The sequence below is a fragment of the Mastomys coucha genome, unplaced genomic scaffold, assembly GCF_008632895.1.
Source record: "Mastomys coucha isolate ucsf_1 unplaced genomic scaffold, UCSF_Mcou_1 pScaffold21, whole genome shotgun sequence".
In the NCBI taxonomy this organism is placed as follows: Eukaryota; Metazoa; Chordata; class Mammalia; order Rodentia; family Muridae; genus Mastomys; species Mastomys coucha.
This window is the reverse complement of record NW_022196904.1, coordinates 23159627-23180003: the sequence shown is the minus strand read 5'-3', so window position 1 is coordinate 23180003 and position 20377 is coordinate 23159627. Positions and strand designations below refer to the sequence as shown.

Sequence of the window (20377 nt, the reverse complement as noted above, 5' to 3'; positions counted from 1 at the left end):
AGAAGACTGCTGGGTCTGGGTTTAGTCAGAGAAGATGCACCTAACTCTCAAGAGACTGGAGGCCCCAGAGAGTTCAGCGGCCTGATGGGGTGAGGGATGGAGGAGTGGGGGCATCCTTGTGGAGACAGGGGTTTGAGAAGGAGATATGGGATGGGGAACAGTCAGAGGGTGGACTGGGAGGGGAAGAAAATCTGGAGTGTAAAAAAAAAAGATTAAATAAAATAAAAAAAAATCAGAACAACATTTAATTGGGCCTGGTTTACAAGTTCAGAGGTTCAGTCCATTATCAAGGTAGGAGCATGGCAGCATCCAGGCAGGCATGGTGCATGCAGAGCTGAGAGATGTGTATCTTGATCTGAGTGCATCCAGGAGAAAAACTGTCTCTCATGTGGCTGGGAGGAGGGTCTCAAAGCCCACCCCTACAGTGACACACTTCCTCCAACAAGGCCACACGTACCGATAGTGCCACTCCCTGGGCCAAACTTATTCAAACCACCACACAAGGCCCAGGCTGGCCTTGAACTCTTGCTTGTTAAGGGAGTAAATTGTTAAGACCCTGGGTAACTGTTGCCTGGCTAGCCTATCATTTTGTTCCTTTACTAATAGTATAAGGAAACTTTCACATATGTTTCTGCTGCTGTTAGGAAACTCTCTAATTCCCAAGCTGATTGCATATTCTGTTATGTTCTGTGCCCTCGGAAACCAATCACAATAAAAGTCAGTAGAACTGCTTTGTCTAGTTACCCGCAGTAAGCTTGGACATGAACCAACCACCCAGCAGCACTTCCTGCTTTGTGTATGAATTTTTTTATGGCATTTGCTTTTACAAGCTGTCCCTGGGGTGAACCCCAACATAGAGAGACACCTGCACCAATACAAGAAACTATTTGGGATAAGACTTGCATTTTGAGTAGGGTTCCAGTAAAGTTTCAGCTCCCTAGACCTCACTGAAAACTGACATTCTGCTTGGCAGAAAGAGACATACATGTGGGTAACTGACATCCTGGTTGGCAAGCTAAGACATGAATGTTAGCAAGTCCCCTGCCATCGTTGACTACCCTAAACAATGGGAGCGGGACAAGTGTACAACAGAGACATGTTCTTAATGCTGATTAGCGGAATGGTCTGACAGAGATGTTTATGAATCTCAGGCTTTAAAAGCCCTGTAGGACCTTAACTCAGATTCATGGTTCAGTTCCCGAATCTGGACCATGTTCCTGGTTGACCAGTCCTGGGGTGCCTGGGGTGTATGCTCAGTAAAGTATCATTGTTCGTGTGGTCTGTGAGGTGATTCCTGGGCCCCAATATCGCTGACCTTCCTGTGTCTACTCTCAAGTTCTATGATTTTAGGTGTGTGCCACTGTTAGGCAGTGTTGGGGCTTTGACCCAGGACTTCCTGCATGCTAGACAGCACTCTACCAGCTGAGCTACCTTCCTGACAGGGTGCCATCCTTTATGTCCGTTTAGGCATAGAATTATGCTTTGAGGATTTATTTGTATTGTTGCCCAGTCATAGGTTGTTCCTTAAGGTTAAAACTTCTAATTACTGCTGAAAAACAGCAAGCGGATATATAGGCTTTATGTAGGTTGCCATGCCCTGGGAATGGACCTGTATGGGGATCTGTGTTGTAAGGACTAGATTTCCCAGCATGGGATCTTCTCCTTTACTTGGGGATGTATTCACTGTTGCTAATATCCTAGTCACACTCACAGACTTCGAGTGACAGCGTTCACCTGAGATAGCTAGGTTGAGTAGCCCAGAAATCTGACTTATTTGCTTGGATAAGCGTTTAGTTTCATTTTCTAAAAAAAAAACAAAAACTAATTGTAATACACTTTTGTAAGAATAAATCAGGTTTTCCTTCCCAGCCTCTGCTCCCAGAATGAAGACTCTGAGACTAATTATTTATTAATAAATACTGACACCACAGCTTAGGTTCATTCCCTGACTATTTTGTAACTTATTTAACCCATTCAAACTATTCTGTTTTCCATATGGTTAGTTACCTCTCCTCAGTTTCATGTGTTCAAGTCTGGGGCAAATCTCTTATTTATTCTCTCATGAGTTCAGCTACCTGCTGGTTTATATCTGTCTTCTAAGTGTTCCACACTGAATCTCCCATGCCTCTCACTATTTCCCAAAAGCCTCTCTTTCTGCCAGTGTCCTACCTCCTATTTCCTGCCTCAGCTCATTGGCCATAGGCTTTCTTATTGATAGGTGATATGTTGAGGTTTGGCCTTTTGCTATGTATTATGTATTGTAATGATAAATACTGGCCCCAAAGGCCTGGTTTCCCAAAAGGACAAGAGAATATGTGTGCACACACATTGTGACCTTGCTCCTTAATTTAAAACCATTGGTCAAATAAAGATGATGAGAGCTAATAGCTGAGCAGAAGAGATGGGGGTGGGGTTTTAGGATGTCTGGGCTTGGGGTCAGAGGAGAACCACGAGGAGAGAGAAGACTGGGGGAAGAGGAGAAGATGCCATGAGTAAGGTGAGTCATAAAATTTTGGCCTTGAGGGCTGGCCAATTGAAGTTAAGAGCAGCCCAGACAGAATAGGGCAAATTATTGTTTGGGGTTATTGATGGGAAGCAGATTCTAAAAACTTAGATATGTAGATATCTGCCCAACTCTAGTTGTCGGGAGCCATTTCATCTGCTTCTGTGAAAGCCTGCCTGTCAGGCAGTGTCAAGTCAGGCTAGGGTCTACTGGCAGATTTCCTGGCTTGCTGACACATGGAACGATAAACGAGGATACACTTGGAGCTCAAAGTGAGGGGCTGAATGTTCTGTTAATCTTGGAGGAAGGAACAAGGAGCAATAAGGAGGCCTCCTGATGGATACCCATATCGAATGTACGTCAGTCATTGTCTCTGCTGGCTTGTGACTTTGTTTCCCATGATACTGTAAAGTATATAAAGCCTAGGAGAATTAAACTCAGGGCTGCAGCAGTACTGACCAGACAGTCCTCCTGATTTCTAACCTTTGTCTCTGAGTCTCCTTTTCAATCTTTTCTAGAATCATTCTTACTCCCCGCTCAGAGGACTGCTCAGCTTTGTACCGGATAGGCCGGTACATCTAGTGCCTATGAAAGCTTATGATAAATATAAAGGTTGCACATCTTTTATCTGGGAGCTAAATGAGGAAAAGCAGAGTATAAACCTCATTTGAGATTAAATGTTTTCAACAGCAGTGATGCTTAAAGAGATTCTCTATACACACAGTGTTAATATTCTCATTTAACTACAGTACCATTTTAAAAATGCATCACCCCATAGCCAAGTTTGGAGGTGGATGCCTATAATCTCAGCACTCAGGAGGCTGAGGCAGAGGGACAGTGAGTCTGAGGCAGGCCAGCGAGAGCCCATCTCCAAGAAAAGAAAAGAAAACATAACACAACAAAACAAAAGGAAGCAAAATAAAACAAAAGAGTATGTTTCCTGGAGGATTATCTTAAATACTATCAAGTTTCAGATTTTATATGAGAACTTTCAGATTATCATACCTCAAAGACCCCAGTATACAATGCACTAGTCAGGAGTAGAGATGCTTGGATTTGATTGTATTTTATACTTGCGGTAGAAAGACCAATTGTGTTTTGATGTGGTGCAGAGAAACAGCTCTTGTGGGTGGTCACAGTGAAATAATTCATGTCTGACATCACTACCCATAAAAAAGTCTTTATTACTTTTAAGAAAGTATTTTTTTTTTTACAAACAAAATTCACACCACTCTTGAATATGTAGAAAGCTTAAAAAACACACAAGAAGGATTGTGAAGATCCGACCTAGATCATACTTTTTTTTTTTTTACTCATTTTTTTAAAATTGTTGATAGTTGTCTCATCGATTTAGAGGTTTGGTGCGTCTAGTTAGGTGTCAATATCACAATGTCACAGTGGAAGACATTGGTGGCAAGATGGGTCAGTAGGTTCAGATGCTGTCAGCCTGACCTATTCACTACCAAGTATCCCCTGATGACTGAATTCTAAAGCAGCGGTTCTCAGCCTCTCTAATGCTGTGGCCCTTTAATACAGTTCCTCAGGTTGTGGTGACTCCCACCATAAAATCATTTGCTGCTACTTCATAACTGTAATTTTGCTACTGTGATGGGTCATAATGCTAATCTGTGTCCCGAGGGTCCTAGGAGACTCCTGTGAATGGGTGGGTCTCCCCTCAAAGGGATCGTGATCCACAGGATGAGAATCGCTGCTCTACTGTATGTTACAAAATGGTTTTCCTGATACAACTTCCTAATCCCATATGACTCTGCGAGATTCTGAGGAAACTCTCTAAGAACTGTACCGCAACCACTTTCAGTAGCTCTGAGAGTTTATGCAGGCAATGCAAGCTAAACGACACTTCTTTTTATTTATTAATTTTTAAAATGAGTTGGCACCCTGACGATGCCCTTAGGTACGTATACAGTACAGAAAAAAAAACTTTTTATATATTTACAAAAGAATTTTCAAAAGTTTAACATTATTTTTTCCTTTGACCTTTTTTGTTGTTACATACGACACAAAGCAAAAAAAAGATTAAAAACCTTTTTTCTTCTAGAATTTTCTAATTTTCTACTGCTCCTTAATACAGTTGCAAGGCAAGGATTCATAGACGGATCCTTACGAATTCTTATGAATCCGCTGATGGTAGGTGAGGTGTGAGTGTTGACGGAAGGCCTTCTTACACTCTGTACATTTGTACGGTTTCTCGCCAGAGTGGATTCTCTGGTGCTGAATGAGGGACGAGTGGAGCCGAAAGGCTTTCCCGCACTCCTTACAGTCGTAGGGCTTCTCGCCCGTGTGAATGCTCTGATGCTGCGTAAGCTGTGAGAGGAGCCTGAAAGTCTTCTCGCATTCCATACATTTGTAGGGCTTCTCACCGAAATGGATGCTCTGGTGCTGGGTCAGCTGGGAGAACAGCCTAAAAGCCTTCCCGCATTCCTTGCAGTCGTAGGGCTTCTCCCCAATGTGAATGCCCTGGTGTGAAATGAGCTCCGAGTACCGGCGGAAGAACTTGCGACATTCCTTACACTCGTAAGGCTTCTCCCCGGTGTGGATCCTCTGGTGGAGGGTGAGGTGGTAGCCGCGGCTGAAGGTCTTCCCGCACTCCTTGCAGTCGAAGGGCTTCTCGCCGGTGTGGATCCTCTCGTGCAAGGTGAGCTGCTGCCGCACCCGGAACGCCTTCCCACACTCCTTGCAGTCGTAGGGTTTCTCTCCCGTGTGCAGTTTGTGATGCAGCCGGAGGCCCGTGCTGCACAGGAAAGCCTGGCCGCACTGCGTGCACTCGTGGCGCGAGCTGCCGCCCCGGAGCCTCTGATGCCGAGTGAGGTGCGCTACCTGCCGGAAGCGCTTGCCGCACTCGGTGCAGCCATAGGGCTTCTCGCCGGTGTGGATCCTCTGGTGGAGCATGAGCTGTCCACGGACTCGAAAGGCCTTCCCGCACTCTTTACACGGGTAGGGCTTCTCGCCCACGTGAGACCTCTGATGCCCTCGAAGGTCCAAGCTACATGTGAAGATCTTTGCACACTTCTTGCATTCGTAGAGCTTGTCAGAAGCGTGGATCCTCTGATGGCGACTGAGGTGGGCGCACTGGCGGAAGGCTTTGCCACATTCCTTGCATTCGTAGGGCTTCTCGCCGGTGTGGATCCTCTGATGGAAGGTAAGTTGTTGACGGACTCTGAAAGCCTTCCCACACTCCTCACATTCGTAGGGCTTTTCTCGGTTAGGAGTTTTCTGATAGAGGCTAATAGATGTGCGTTTTCGGTAAGGAGGTCTTTTTCCAGGGGTGGTTTTTATCACGCGTCTGAAATATACCCTACGAGAGTTCTCTTGTTCTTCCAATATTTTATATTCAAAGTCTTTTTCCAAAAGGGAGTCTTTGAGGCCACGCCTTTTAATTCTTTCCATTAGTTCCCACGGAGATAGATTAATTTCATAAGTATTCTTTTCTGGAAATAACACTTTACCACTGTATCTGGATTCCAGGTCTGAAAGCGAAAGGAAGATAAGCGCATGACACTGGCCTAATCTGGATGAAATAAAGAAATAAAAGTAATGAAAACAAACCTCTAGCAGGGGGTGCTGTCAGCACGCGGGAGGCCCAGGTAAAAGCTTTAGTTACAGGCCAGCCTGAGCTACATTACGAGACTTCGCTCAAGACAAGGAAAAGAAGACAAAACAAACAGCTGAACGGACTTAAAAGCCCCCAAATCATGTGATTTTAAAAAAGCTTAAGAAGGATACAGAAGATGGTACGTCTAGATAATCTAGGTGTGGATCAAAATGTGAGACTCTCCACTTTAAATTTATTTTTAAGTATTACGTATTTCACTTGCGTTTGCTTGCATGAGTGTATGTGCATCACATACCCCCATGGAGGCCAGATCCCTTGGAACTGGAGTTGCAGCAGGTGCGAGCTGCCATTCCGGTTCTGGCAACTGAACACAGGTCCTCTGCAAATACACTAAGCACACTTATACGCTGAGTTGCTTCTCAAGCCTTGCTACTTAAAACAACTGAACGACTTGTCTTTTAAAGCAGAATAAAGCATATTTTCGTGAGAATACTATGACTTGTATTTACCATATCCGCATTATTATCCCCTTTGCTCCTTATAGCTCATACCTGCCTCCTCTAAACTGCTAAAATAGGGACTGGAGAGATGGTTCAGTGGCTAAGAGAACTTGCTGCTCTTGCAGAGGACCGTGTTCTGTTCCCAGTATCCACACGGCACACAACGATCTGTATCTCCAGTCCTAGGGGACCTAGCAGCATCTTCTGGCCTCTGCAGGCACAAAGCACACACATGGTGTATAGGTAAACTGCAGGCAAACAGCCACGTAAATGTATACTAACACAGATACAGATTTTACACAGCGTTTCATACAGTTTTAGGTTGTTGTTTGCTCTGATTTTCTTTGAGACAGGGTTTCATTCATGTTGGCCAGGATGGTCTTGAGCTCAGCATGTTACCAAAGATGACCTTAATTTTCCTGATCGCCCTGTCTCCATCTCCCTAGTATAGATAGGATTATAGGTATGCAGCACCAAGCCTAGTTTTATGTGCTGCAGGGGATCAAATCCCGGGCTTCAGTCATAGCAGGCAAGCTTTCTACACTGAACTACGCTCCCAGCCCATTAGTTCAATAATTTTTTTTTCTAAAAGAAAACTGTATGTTTTTAAAAAGAATTTATATCATATAGTAACATTATCTGTAACATGCCCAAACTGGAAAGAATTCTCCTTCAGGAGAAGAACAGTTAAGTAAATGACCCCACAGGAATGCAACACAGTGCCGAGACTGGACAATCCACAATTCATGTAACCATGATGACCAGTTTCTCAAGGGCACTGATAAGTAAAGCCAAACACACCTACACATGCACACACACTCATACACACAGCACACTCACACACGGACCCCAGACATACACAAAGAAACACATGCTTGCAAGCACACACACACTCACACATGTGCATGCACACACAGATGAATATCACACACACAAACACACACAACACACACATGTGCACACACACATACAGATACACAATTGAAAATAAAAATTAAGGGTGAGATGTAGTGGCACACACCTTTAATCCCAGCACTCAGGAGACAGAGACAGGTGGATCTCTGTGATTTCAGGGTCAGCATAGTCTATAGAGTGAGTTCCATTTCAACCAGGGTTATATAATAAGACCCAGTCTTTTTTTTTTTTTTTTCTTTAAACAGAATTTGGCATTGTGAGCAGTCTCAAGCATGAAATTCCTGTGTAGATCAACAGGCTCTGCTGTAAGGAATTACCATATTTGTACCCAAGTTTGACTATGATAAGAAGTTACATTTCCGCAAGCAACTGAAGCTATTCACGATTAAGGAGATGCTCTTCTATGAAACTTGAGATGACTGCTCTGGAATGTAGAGAGAATATCATGTGTATTGTATGGGTGCCATACCTGTCAATTAAAAAGCCTATGGCCTATGGCTTAGGCAGAAAATAGGAGGTGGAACACGCAAAGGATTCTGGAATAAAAGGAGGCACTGAGATCAGCCCAGGAAGATGTGAGGAGATGGACACATGGTACCTGAGCACAGGTAACCAGCTATGTGGCAGAACATAGGTTAAAATAAATGGGTTATCTAAGTTTTGGTCTAGTCTGAGATGAGTCCTGAGCACTGGCATAAGGCTGAGGTATCTGTAATGTATTTTGAGTCTGAGTCTTATTTCTGAGAGCATAGGGCTGGGAGGAATAACTGGACGGGAGACATTAGTTACAAAGACTGATGGGAGGGCACACAGACCAGCGGGGACTCTGAAGCTGTGGTAGAGTGCCCGGGCAAGTGAGATCCTGGATTCCATCCCTAGGACCACCACATCCAGCACGAATGAGCAAAACCAAAGATGCGTTGATGGAATAAAATATACTTTATGTGTTGCAAGGCATTGAGGTTATGTGAACTGATGTTCAAGGGATCCCATCTTTAGCCAACCAGAGCCTCTTCAGACTGGTTCTATTTTCCTGATCACTCTCAAATTACTCTCGTCCCTAAACCTTATTCTAATCCACCATATCAGTACCCTATCTACTTTTCTTCAAATCATTTAATCACTTTAGGTTTGTTTTCTTCCATCAGGACAGTCTCACAATATATCCCTGGCTAGCCTGGAACTTACTTTTAGACCAGGTTGGCTTTGAACTCACAGAGATCCACTTGCCTCCAAAGTGCTGGAATTGAAGACATGAATCACCACTCCTAGCCATGTTGAGATATTAATAAGCCATGTATTTTTTGTTTTATCTTGTGTGGTGCTGGTGATGATTAGACACCTGCTCAACCATTGAGCTGCTTCCCTCCCCAACACAAGTATGGACTTGCTATTTTTTAACTTTTACATGTGTTGTGCCTGCATGCATGTGTGTGTACCATGAGCATACAGTGACCTTGGAGACCAGAAAAGGGGACTGTGTCCACTGGAACAGGAGTTACAGATGACTGTGGGCCACTGTGTGGGTGCTGGGAACGGAACCCAGATTCTGTATGATTTTACCTGTTCTTAACAGCTGAGCCACTTTTCTATCTCCGTTTACTGTATGACTTCATTACTAAATATAAATCCCATGAAATGAGAATAATACATTGGTACAGGAAAACTGAAATACAAAGTGGGAATAGTGGCACACACCTGTAGGCCCAGGACTGGAGATGATCTGAGACAGGAGGATGGAGAGTTCACAATCAGCCGCATAATATAGTAAGAGCCTTTCTCAGAAACAAAAACAAAAAACAAAAAAAACCCAGTCTGTTGAGATGGCCTGATGTTAGGGGCCCTTGGCTGTTCTTCCAGTGAACCAGAGCTCAAGTTCCAACACCTACATAGTGGTCCATAACCACCTGCAGCTGTGGTCTCCAGGCCTCAGCGGACATCAGACATGCAAGCGATGCATTGACAAACATACCGGCAAAGCAACCATACAAATAAAAATAATTTGGATGTTTCTTAAGCGTGCACTGGGGCAGATTTAAAATACAAAAGATTATCTATGAAGAAATTAGATATAAAACAGGCAGAACGATTATCACCAGACAAGAAAGCTTCCCCTGGTTGAAAGGGAAGGGACATATGAGAAACAAATGGCAAACTGAAGTAGAGAGAAAAGGTCATTGGTGACTCATGCTGAAAGATCTAAGTTTTCTTTCCAAATTTCATGTCTCTTCCCCCTGCATCATAGGGGCGTGTCCTCCAACCTCCCCACAGCATCTTAGGGGCGTGTCCTCCAGCCTCTGCATTAGCATCTTAGGGGCGTGTCCTCCAACCTCCCCACAGCATCTTAGGGGCGTGTCCTCCAACCTCCCCATCAGCATCTTAGAGGCACATCCTCCAAGCAGCAGATGTGTAACAGTCACACACCGTGGCCTGTGCCTGCTGAGCATTTACTCACCTTGGCTCCACCTTCTCTTCTCAGCCCTCACAATCATCCAGGGCTCCTTCCCTTGTTCCAACAGGGTGATCACATCTGGCTTAGAAATGGAACAGTCTGCTTGAAAGAAAAGAACAGAATATACTTAAAGAATGGATCTATTTGCCAGGTGGGATGATGCACGGCTATGATCCCAACACTTAGGAGATGAAGGAAGGATCAGGGGTTTGGTGTCACAGCTACACAGTGAACACAAGATGAGGTACACAAGACCTTGTGGGGAGGCACACACAGAGTTTATTTTTATTATTATTATTATTGTTACATTATTATTATTATTATTATTATTATTATTATTATTATTATTATTATTATTTTGGATTTTCAAGACAGGGGTACTCTGTGTAGCTTTGGCTATCCTAGAACTTACTCTGTAGACCAGCCTGGACTTGAACTCAGAGACTGACCTGCCTTGACCTCCTGAGTGCTGGGATTAAAGGCATGTGCCATCATGCCCAGCTGTTTAACTTAGTTTTTAAGCTTTTATTGTGTATTTAGGTGTTTTGACTACATGTGCACCATGTGCATGCAGTTTTCTCAGAGGCCATAAGAGGGCGTTGGATCCCCTGGTACTGGAGTTGCAGTGGTTGTGAACTGCCATGTGGGTGCTGGGAACCCAACTTAGGTCTTCTGCAAAAGCAGCCAGAGCTCTTAACCGCTCAGTTGTTGCTCCAGGACCAACAAAAGCAAGATTCTATTTAGGGTTGGAGAGATGGCTCAGCGGTTAAGAGCACTAACTGCTCTTCCAGAGGTTCTGAGTTCAAATTCCAGCAACCACATGGTGGCTCACACCCATCTGTAATGAGATCTGACGCCCTCTTCTGGGTGTGTCTGAAGACAGCTACAGTGTACTCACATGCATAAAATAGATAAATAATTAATTTTAATCGAGTCTTCAAAACTAAGATGGCTACCAGGGTGGAAAAACATTAAAATTAGATTCTTTTAGGATCAAAGGCAGAGCCAGAGTTCTATTTTTGTTTATAACCCCACCCTTTTAAAAGTTGTTTTTATAAGCTGTAAGGATTTTTTTGTTTTTGTTTTTTGTTTGTTTTTGTTTTTTGTTTTTTTGTTTTTTTGAGACAGGGTTTCTCTGTGTATCCCTGGCTGTCCTGGAACTCACTCTGTAGACGAGGCTGGCCTCGAACTCAGAAATCCACCTGCCTCTGCCTCCCAAGTGCTGGGATTAAAGGCATGTGCCACCAGTGCCCAGCATGCTGTAAGTTTTATACATTTTATGTTATATAATTTATAATTATATAAAATATACATTATATTTATAAAAGTTAAATTATAACTATGTATTTTAGTTATATGGAACCATAAAAGTATTTCACAGAGATGCCTGTTCTAAACCACAAAGAGAGGGTCTTTGTGGTTAGAATGTCGGCTCTGGGGATGTGGTTTGATACAGATGAGCTTACCAAGTGACACCAAGTGGTTGTAGTTCTCCAGCATCACATCTTTGTACAGATCCCTCTCGTAGGAACTCAGGCACTCCCACTCTTCCTGAGAAAAGTCCACGGTCACATCTCTGAACATCACCATACTCTGCAATGATAAACCAGTGTACCATGTGTAAGATAAAATGAGATAAAATGTATGGGTGTGTGTGTGTCTAAGTCACTGTTCTATTGCTGTGAAGAGGCACCATGACCAAGCCACGTCCTATAAGAGAAAGCATTTAATTGGAGCCTCCCTTATAGTTTTAGAAGGTTAGTCCATTATCATCATGGTGGGAAGTAGAAAGGCAGGACTCTAGAGCAGTAGCTGAGAGCTTTACAGCCTGACTCACAGGCAGCAGGCAGAGAAGACAGACATACATACAGAGAAAGGGAGAGGGAGAGGGAGAGGCTAGGCCTGCTGTGGGCTTTTGAAGCTTTAAGGCACATTCCCTGTGACATGCTCCCTTCAACAAGGCCACACCTTCTAATCCTTCCCAAGTAGTTCCATTAACTAGGGACCAGGTTTTCAAATATATGAGCCTATCACAGCCATAGGAGACTGGAGAGATGGCTCGGCAGTTAGAAGTACTTGCTGCTCTTACAGAGGACCAGAGTTCCAAGAACCTATATTAATTCATAACACATGTTTGCATACATGCACTTAGACATGTAAATAAAAAATAATAACATTTTGAGAAAGTGTCTTAAAGGGGCTGGAGAGACAGCTCAGAGGTCAGGAGCTCTTGCTGCTCTTGAAGAGGATCCAGCTTTGGTTCGCAGAACACAGATTTTGGCTCAAAATCACCTGTAACTCTGGTTCCAAGAGATCTAATATCCTCATGTGACATTGAGAGCTCCTGCATGCATGTGGTATGCATATGTATACCCATGCATACTCACACACAATAAAATTAGATAAATATGTTAAAAATAATAAAAATGCTGAATGGTAGTGGCACACACCATTAATCTCCACACTTGGGAGGCAGAGGCAGCTGGGTCTCTTAGTTTGAGGCCAGCCTGGTCTACAGAAATGAGTTCCAGGACAGCCAGGGTTACACAGAGAAGCCCTGTCTCAAACACACACGCACACACATACACATACACACACATACACACACTACACAATTAATAATAATAAATGAAATAAGTAAGACCATATATGTGTCTTGCATGTCATATTGTTTACTTGTCAACAATTGTTTACTAATGTCAACAATTGAAAATTTTAATTTACATATGTAGTTATTGCTCACACTATAATTCTATGGGGCAGTGTTGTTTTAAGAAGAAGATATCTGATCTTCAGGGCTTCACACCAAATAAGCCCATGTTAGGGACTGATTCAGCCAGCGTGCCCTTGGATGAAGGTGGAGAGAAGAGTGCAGAGGAGGCCCCACCCTCAGTGGAATGGAAGAGACTGGGTGTGTGCAGCTTTAGGACTGGATTTTGTTAGGAAGTTTCAAAATAGCAGAGCATCAAAATAATAGAGCATTTGTACAACCCGACAGAATAAAAATGAAGGGGCAGTTGCAAGGGAAATCGTGTTTGCTGCACCACCAGATAACCCGAGTTCCATCCTGGGGTTACATACGGCGGAAGGAGAATTGGCTCCCAAAAGTTACCCTTTAACCTCCACAGACACTTGTGGCATCCCCGCCCCCCAAAATGAGTAAATGCAAATACATACACGAGTGAGCTTGATTACTCGCACCCACATGGGAAGCTGAGGATGCATTTGGGTTCAAACTTCAGGACACACACAGGAGAGGGAGAAAACTAACTTCCAAAAGTTGGGACTGTCACGTTTATATGCACACATGCGAAACATAAATAGGTCAATAGCGATCTATACAGAATATCAAGTACAGAGAAACCAACTTACATGCGCCATGATTCCAGAATTGCAAGAACTGGCTTGTCCTTCCCCAAGGATCATGTTCTAGAGAAGCTGTTCACAGAGGCTGGAGCTGGAGGGAGAGGGAGCAGCCACGAGAGCAGAACTGTCCCAGAGCTTCCAAAATGTAAAAATGTAAAAGTCACTGCATTATCCCATTTCTCCCTTTTTATACACAACCTGGCTTCCAACACACAAACCGTGAGAGGTGAGAGATGGCTTATACAGAAATGCATCCTCCTCAAAACTACAGGGAATTCAGCTGCAAAATGTGGCAGTGAGACCTCCGTGTACACCAGGATCACCTAGAAGACTGCTTAGAACAGATCTGTGTAGGGTGGGTGGTCAGACGGCTCAGTGGTTGGGAGCACTGGTTGCCATTCCGGGGAACCCACATGCTCCTTACAACCATTTGTTACTCCAGGTCTAGGTGACCCAACGCATTATCGTGGCCTCCTCTGATACATGTAAGAGGTGCACATACATAAAAATAAATTGCAAAAGAAAGAATGTGCTTTCCTGGTCTTTGTTGGTTTGTTTTTGCAGTCTTTTGAAGCCTGCAGTCCAGCCGGTGCTCGATAAGTGCTCTGTCACAGAACTCTAGCTTCAGCCCTTGGGTTTGTAACTCCCAACCCCAAGAGAGGCATCGGCTGCTGCTGCTGATCCAATGCCGCACAAGAATGACCAGTGCAGGCTGGAGAGAAGTTAAGAGCACTGGCTGCTCTTCTACAGGGCCTGAGTTTAATTCCTAGCAATCCCATGGTGACTCACAGCCATCTATACTGGGACCTGGTGCCCTCTTCTGATTGCAGACTGAGCACTCCACTACATAAAATAAATGAATCTTAAAACAAAACAAGAAACCCGATGAGTGTAGGGGCTTGAGGAAGCGCCTCAGTGGTCCCTCCAGCTACCACTTCATACATTTAAATAACATGCTAGTCCTTAACCAATCACACATCAGACTTTAGCAGAGGCATTTCTGTATTAGAGAATCCTAAATAAAACAGGACAACTAAATGTATAGCACATGGGTGCTACATAACCATAGGGTTGCAGGCCCTGCACGTTAAAAGCAGAATACTGATCAAGTCTCTGCCCACTGAAAATGCAGGGAAATTCTCAGACCCAAAGCAATGAATAGTTCGTTCGTTTTTTGTTTTTGTTTTTGTTTTTAAGACAGGGTCTCAATGTAGCCCAGGCTGGCCTTGAGCGCCTGATCCTAGTGGAGTGGCAGTGATACCACTCACAGTTGAATAAAACATTTTCACAGATGGTTTCAAAGGGAAGGAAATGAAACCAACCCATATTCAAAATTAAAAAAAACAAACAAACAAAATCAGGCATTTCACAGCAACACAGAAGCTCTAGAAACTCACACATAATCTCACTTTTAAACAAAAGTAGTGGCTGCTGGCTTCTAGGGCATCTTTTGAAGACTGGCAGAGCGACTTCAAGACACTCCAGGCCTTGTTTTCCTTTTTTTTTTTTTTCCTTCCTTTCAGACGGGATCTCTTCAAACCCAACGTTAGGCAGCAGAGGATGACCTTGAGTGCCTTCTCCTCCTGCCTCCACCTCCCAAATCCTGAGATGACAAGTGTGTGCCACCACGTCCTCTGGCTTCACCCCTATGCTTTTCTGAACTTGATCAGAATCCTCTTCCACACTTCAGGGGTCCCTGGTGACCCCACCCGTCTGCATCCCAGCAAGCGAGATAGACTGCAGCAGCCCACAGTCACCCGTGCCCGAGTTTACTGCTTGGGCCACTCTGCTTCAGGGGTTACCACTCCGGGGGCTGCCCAGCCTCTTGGTCCGAGGTGTCCCCCGGCTCTTTGCTCCCCAGGCCTGCCGGTGCAAATCACGGACCCGCCTTCCCTCTCGGTCCTTGTCCACAGCCAGGCCGGGGTGTAGGTGCAGCGCGTCAGGATGGCAGCTGTACCCACGAGCGGCCACCTGAGCCCCAGGGGTCCTCAGAGCGGGTCCCCGGAGAACAGCGTAGGCCGCACGAGCCCGCGGGCCACCCAGGTGACGGGTATCCCGGGAGGGTGGGTCGCGAGCGCGGTCAGCGCTGCAGCGGCCGCACCAAAGTGCGACGGAAGATCGTGATGCTGAAAGCTCTGGGACATCAGATCTCGGACCTGAGAGTCCGAGTGCCACCAGTTTCTTTGACTAGGTTCTGGGCTTCTAGCCCTGCGGAGGCTGCAAGCCAGGTCCCCAGCTGCTGGACAGGGGAAGGGGGTTGGGGGTAGGGGTTGTATGTGTGTGTCTCTGGCTCGCTGCAGCAGTGCGCATGCGCACAAGGGGAGGAGGGAGGCTTCGGTGGCATCCTCTGCAGGCCTGAACAGAGGGAGTTTGGTTCCAGGATCCAGGGTTGGGCCGAAAAGGCCAAGTCTTTAGGCCTAGAGCAGTAACTCTGGTGCTTTGAGGTCCAGCGTGGAGCGCCCTTATACTGGTTTGGGCATCTTGTTTGGGTGTTTTTTTTTTTTTTTTTTTTTTTTTTTTAAGCTGCGGTCTCCCTAAATGACCCTAGATTTCTCTATGGACTCCAGTTTGACCTTGAACTTGAAGTGATACTCCAGTAAGCTCCCTGAATGTGGGCATTAAAGGCATACACCATCACACCCACGCCCTCTACCTGAGCTATTTTTACCAGTTTTTCTTCCTTTTTAAATATCTATTTGAGACATTCTCTCTATGCAGCCCTTGCTAGCCTGGAATCTGTGTAGACCAGGCTAGCCTCAAACTCTGAGATCCACCTGCCTTTATTCCCGTGGTGCTGGAATTAAAAGTGTGCACCACCACTTCGGGCGTGGTTTTCTTTTAATGAAGAAGGCTTGGGATTTAATATCGGTTTCAGCATGAGGTGTAGGAGAGGGGTTCAGGACGATGGCATCTGAAATCACAGGTACAGGCTTGCGTCTTGGAAAGAATAATTGATGGTTTTTCATGGCATTCTTATGTTCTTGTGGTGGTTTGAATAAGTATGGCCCCCATAGATTTATGTATTTTAATGCTTGGCTATACCTAGTAGCGATATAATGTGTGGCCTTATTGGAGGAAGTATACCATTGTAGAGGCAGGGCTTTGAGGTCATATATACTCAAGGTACACCAAGTCGGCCTGCATGCCTCCACCTTTCCCACATGATGATGATGGACTGAACCTCCTGAAAGCCAGCCCCCATTAAATGCTTTCCTTTATAAAAGTTGCCCTGGTCATGGTGTCCCTTCACAGCAAAAAACCCTAAGGAGTCCATACATTAGGAAGAGCTTTCCTTTGATCCGTTTTAGTCTCAACAGCACATATGCACAGATTCTTAATGAATTATAATTTCTTTCATTTTGATGCCTATTTTCCCCCCAAGATTTGGCTTGTAGGATGCCCTTTAGCCCGACATTGGGTGGGCTCTGTTTATTGAATGACAGTCCGGACTGGCCTGGAACTCCTGATTCCTCTGATTCAGCCACTCCATTCGGCTGGAGCTATACGTATTGGACACCACACTGGGTTATTGGGTAGTTTGTCTTCTGATAGGTTTCTAACACAGATTTTAATATTATTATTAAATATTATGGCATTTAATACTTGAGGGGCTAGAGAGAAGGCTCAGTGCTTAAGAACTGACTGCTCTTCCAGAGGACCCAGGTTCCGTTCTCAGCACCAATATGGTGGCTCACAATTGGCTATAACTCCAATACCAGGAGATACAATGCCTTTCTCTGGTTTCTATGGACACTAGGCAATGCATGCAAGCAAAATACTGATACACATAAAATACAAAACAAAAAACTACAGAGGAAGGCTCTGCTTCAAAACACAAGAAAGTGCTGAAGAGAAGGCTCAGTGATTAAGAGCATGCCTTTGCAGAGGGCCCCAGTCCAGTTCCTGGTTCCCAAGACTCCTGTGCCTGACTGACAACCATTTAAACTCCAACAGAGGCATGCTGATGCCTTTGTTACCACATACATCTTTGACAGCACCTGCCCTCACAGGCACACACCACACACACATAATGAAACTGTAGAGTCTCACTACATGGCCCTGGCTGGCCTAGAACTCTGTGTAGACCAAGCTGCCCTTAGATTCACAGAGATCCACCTGCCTCTGCATCCTGAGTTCTGGGATTAAGGGTATATAGACCACGCTCAGTTAAAATTAAATCTTAAAAAAGAGGAGTGGGGTGGGGAGAAGAGCTGGGAGCAGAGGAAGAGGAGAGGAGGCAATAGATCAGCTAGATAGAGGTCCAACTGGGTGTGGCGGGATCCACCTGGAACTCCAGCACACAGGAGGCTGACGGGAGGATCGGGAGGTGAAGGCCAGCCTCGGCTAAACAGCAAGACTTATCTCAAAATGAAAATGAATTTTAAAGGGGAGGAGATACATCCAGAAATATAGGAACCCAGCTTATGAGTTTGTGCTTAAAATGAGAGGCTCAAGTGTTCAGACGACAGAGCCAAAGCTGCTCCAAGTCCTGTATTCACATTTTAAATCATAAACCATGAGAGGAAAGCATGGGATTTTGGAAAATATATTGGAATGGGGGAAAATGATTTACAAGCATTAACACCAAGACAGATGCCTTCCAATCACGAACTGCTGAAGTTTACAAATCCAAACCAGGCATAAAAAAAGAAAACTGGTATAAACACAGCCTAGAGGATTATAAGTCTTACACAGCCATCAGGAAAACAATCATTCAACAGAAAATGGTATTGAGACTCCACAGAAAATGTAGTATTTGAAAATAGGAGAATATGGCATTACATGCAAGTTACATACAGCAGGAAAGATGCAAACTAAAACTGTCATAACACTTTTCACTTAACAGACTAGTGAAATCAAAGCTTTAACAAACACAAACGTGTCAGAAAAGTTATTGGATAGGGGCACACTATATACCAAAGGAGAAAGAACCAAAAGCTACTAACACTGGCCTTTGTAAATGTACATATACTCAAAAGTAGAAAATCCAACCCAGGGATGGGCCTGTAGTGTACATACATCTGCATATAGAAGCTAATATGTACAAAGATCAACACCTCCTTCTCTATTTCAAGGGACAGAAGGACATCTACATACCTCAGAAACTGATTCGATTAACTGTGGTTAAGGCCAAAAGACCCTACGAGACAGACAAAGACTATGAATGAGGACATTAGTTTTTATTTTCTAACATATTCCACTTTCTACATTTAGAAGCACTAAAGGACTCATTTTTCAATAATGTCTTGGATTCAGTTTCAATGTAGAGAAGGAGTCTCATTATGTAGCCAAGGCTGCCCAGGGCCTGCACTCTTGGGCGCTGGGATGCAGGTCTTAGGAACTATGCCTTATGATCCCCACAGCTCCCACTTCTCTTTTTTGCTTCCAGACAGGATCTCACTATGTAGAGACCAGACTGGCCTAGAACTCAGAGATCATCTAGTCTCTGCTCCTAAAGCTAGGATTAAAGATGTGAGAGACACTGCTATCAAAGTCAGTAATTCCCTCTTAACAGCTAAAGATTACCCCAGAATATGTCCATTGTTTAAAAACTTGTATCACTTTTGCTTCCCACTAAATTCCTAATGTATTACATTTGCTTCCGCCTTCTAAAATTCTCCACCATCTTGAGACAATGAATTCTTCACTGACTTGTTTCCTGGAAACCCTGTCTGCTACACATGACGGCATCTCATAAATTATCACCGCCCCTCCCCCCAGATTCATTAAGTTTTCTTTAACTAATGGTTGTTCTGAGGTTATTTAAAATTATATTTCCAAATATATGGAGTGACACTTCTAGGCCTATGTAAGGACGCGCTATATAAAATTTGAACTTACTGATACTGATTCAGACTTGAAGTTCAAGACACAGAAAATAATTTCTTATATAAAAGAGGATTTTGTAAATTTGGGAGAGGCCGTGTCTGTGTTCGACCTTTCAACAGACTTCATTCAAATGTTCTGTCTTGATTTTTCTGACAGTCATGTTAAAGTCCAAGCTGGCTTTTCTCTTTGTAGTTTTAACTTTCACTTTTTATTTATGGAGGCCATGCTATTGGTTACATACAAATAAAAACATTCTGGTCTTTTTTTTTTTTTTTTTTTTTTTTTTTTTTTTTTTTGGTTTTTCTGGAGACAGGGTTTCTCTGTGTAGCCCTGGCTGTCCTGGAACTCACTCTGTAGACCAGGCTGGCCTCAAACTCAGAAATCCGCCTGCCTCTGCCTCCCAAGTGCTGGGACTAAAGGTGTGTGCCACCACCGCCTGGCCATCCTGGTCCTTTTAATGAATCATTGATATTGTTCTTTTTTCCTATTTTTTTTTTTGTAAACCATTTTTCATTATTTTTCTTGAACTCAGGTGATCTCAACAGCATGGGTTTTTCTTCCCATCCCTCAGCTTCAATCCTTCCATAGCACTGTCTGTCTTTCTCTGTTTTGAGCTGGGGCTGCTCTAGGGACCTCAGGCTAATCTGAAACAACAGCAATTTTATCTCTGCTTCGCCAGGGATATGGTTCCAGACATGTCCCACACCAACCCAGTATTCCATTTAAATAAGAAAAAACTTCCTTTCAACTATAACAGCCAGCCTATTCAATTAGTCACTGGAGTTACTGATACAATTTATGTTGACTATTCTATCACACAATTTCCCACTGGCAAATTCCATGTTCATTGCCTTTGCTTGCTGCCTGATTTTAAAGTTGGGTTGGTTTTTATAGTGCCTTCTCTAAGGATTCCAGCACACGACGGGGTCTCACGTGGCCCAGCTTGGACTTGAATAGCCCTAATTTTCCTGCATCTGCCTGGGCTGGGATTACATGAGTGCACCAATATACTCTCGAGATTTTTATAACCTTTTCCCAGTAAAAAGGTTATTTAATATTTAACCTTAAAAAAGGATAGACTGGTAAATGTTGTTGATAATCTGTTTCAAATTTCCTTGGTATCCGATACACCAGCACTTAGGAAGCTAAGGATTATGAGATCGAGCCTAGCCTGGGCTATGTGAGGCCCAATAGCAAATAAACATTACCTTATGCTTCACATATGGTAACACAACACA

At 44.0% G+C, this 20377-nt stretch overlaps 1 protein-coding gene across 1 annotated transcript in view; it reads right to left on the bottom strand.

Annotated features, from left to right (window-relative positions):
- The window catches only part of LOC116100329 (zinc finger protein 850-like), a 53879-nt gene extending 38105 nt beyond the window's left edge, over positions 1-15774 (bottom strand). The window contains exons 1-5 of the mRNA XM_031384144.1: positions 14708-15774; positions 13317-13445; positions 11411-11537; positions 9948-10046; positions 4629-5991 (exon numbers count right to left, since the gene is read on the bottom strand). Coding sequence (XP_031240004.1) covers positions 4629-5991; positions 9948-10046; positions 11411-11537; positions 13317-13370 — 1643 coding nt within the window. The 5' untranslated portion in view covers positions 13371-13445; positions 14708-15774. The remainder of the gene's footprint in view (positions 1-4628; positions 5992-9947; positions 10047-11410; positions 11538-13316; positions 13446-14707) is intronic.
- Between the last annotated feature and the right edge of the window lie 4603 nt (positions 15775-20377).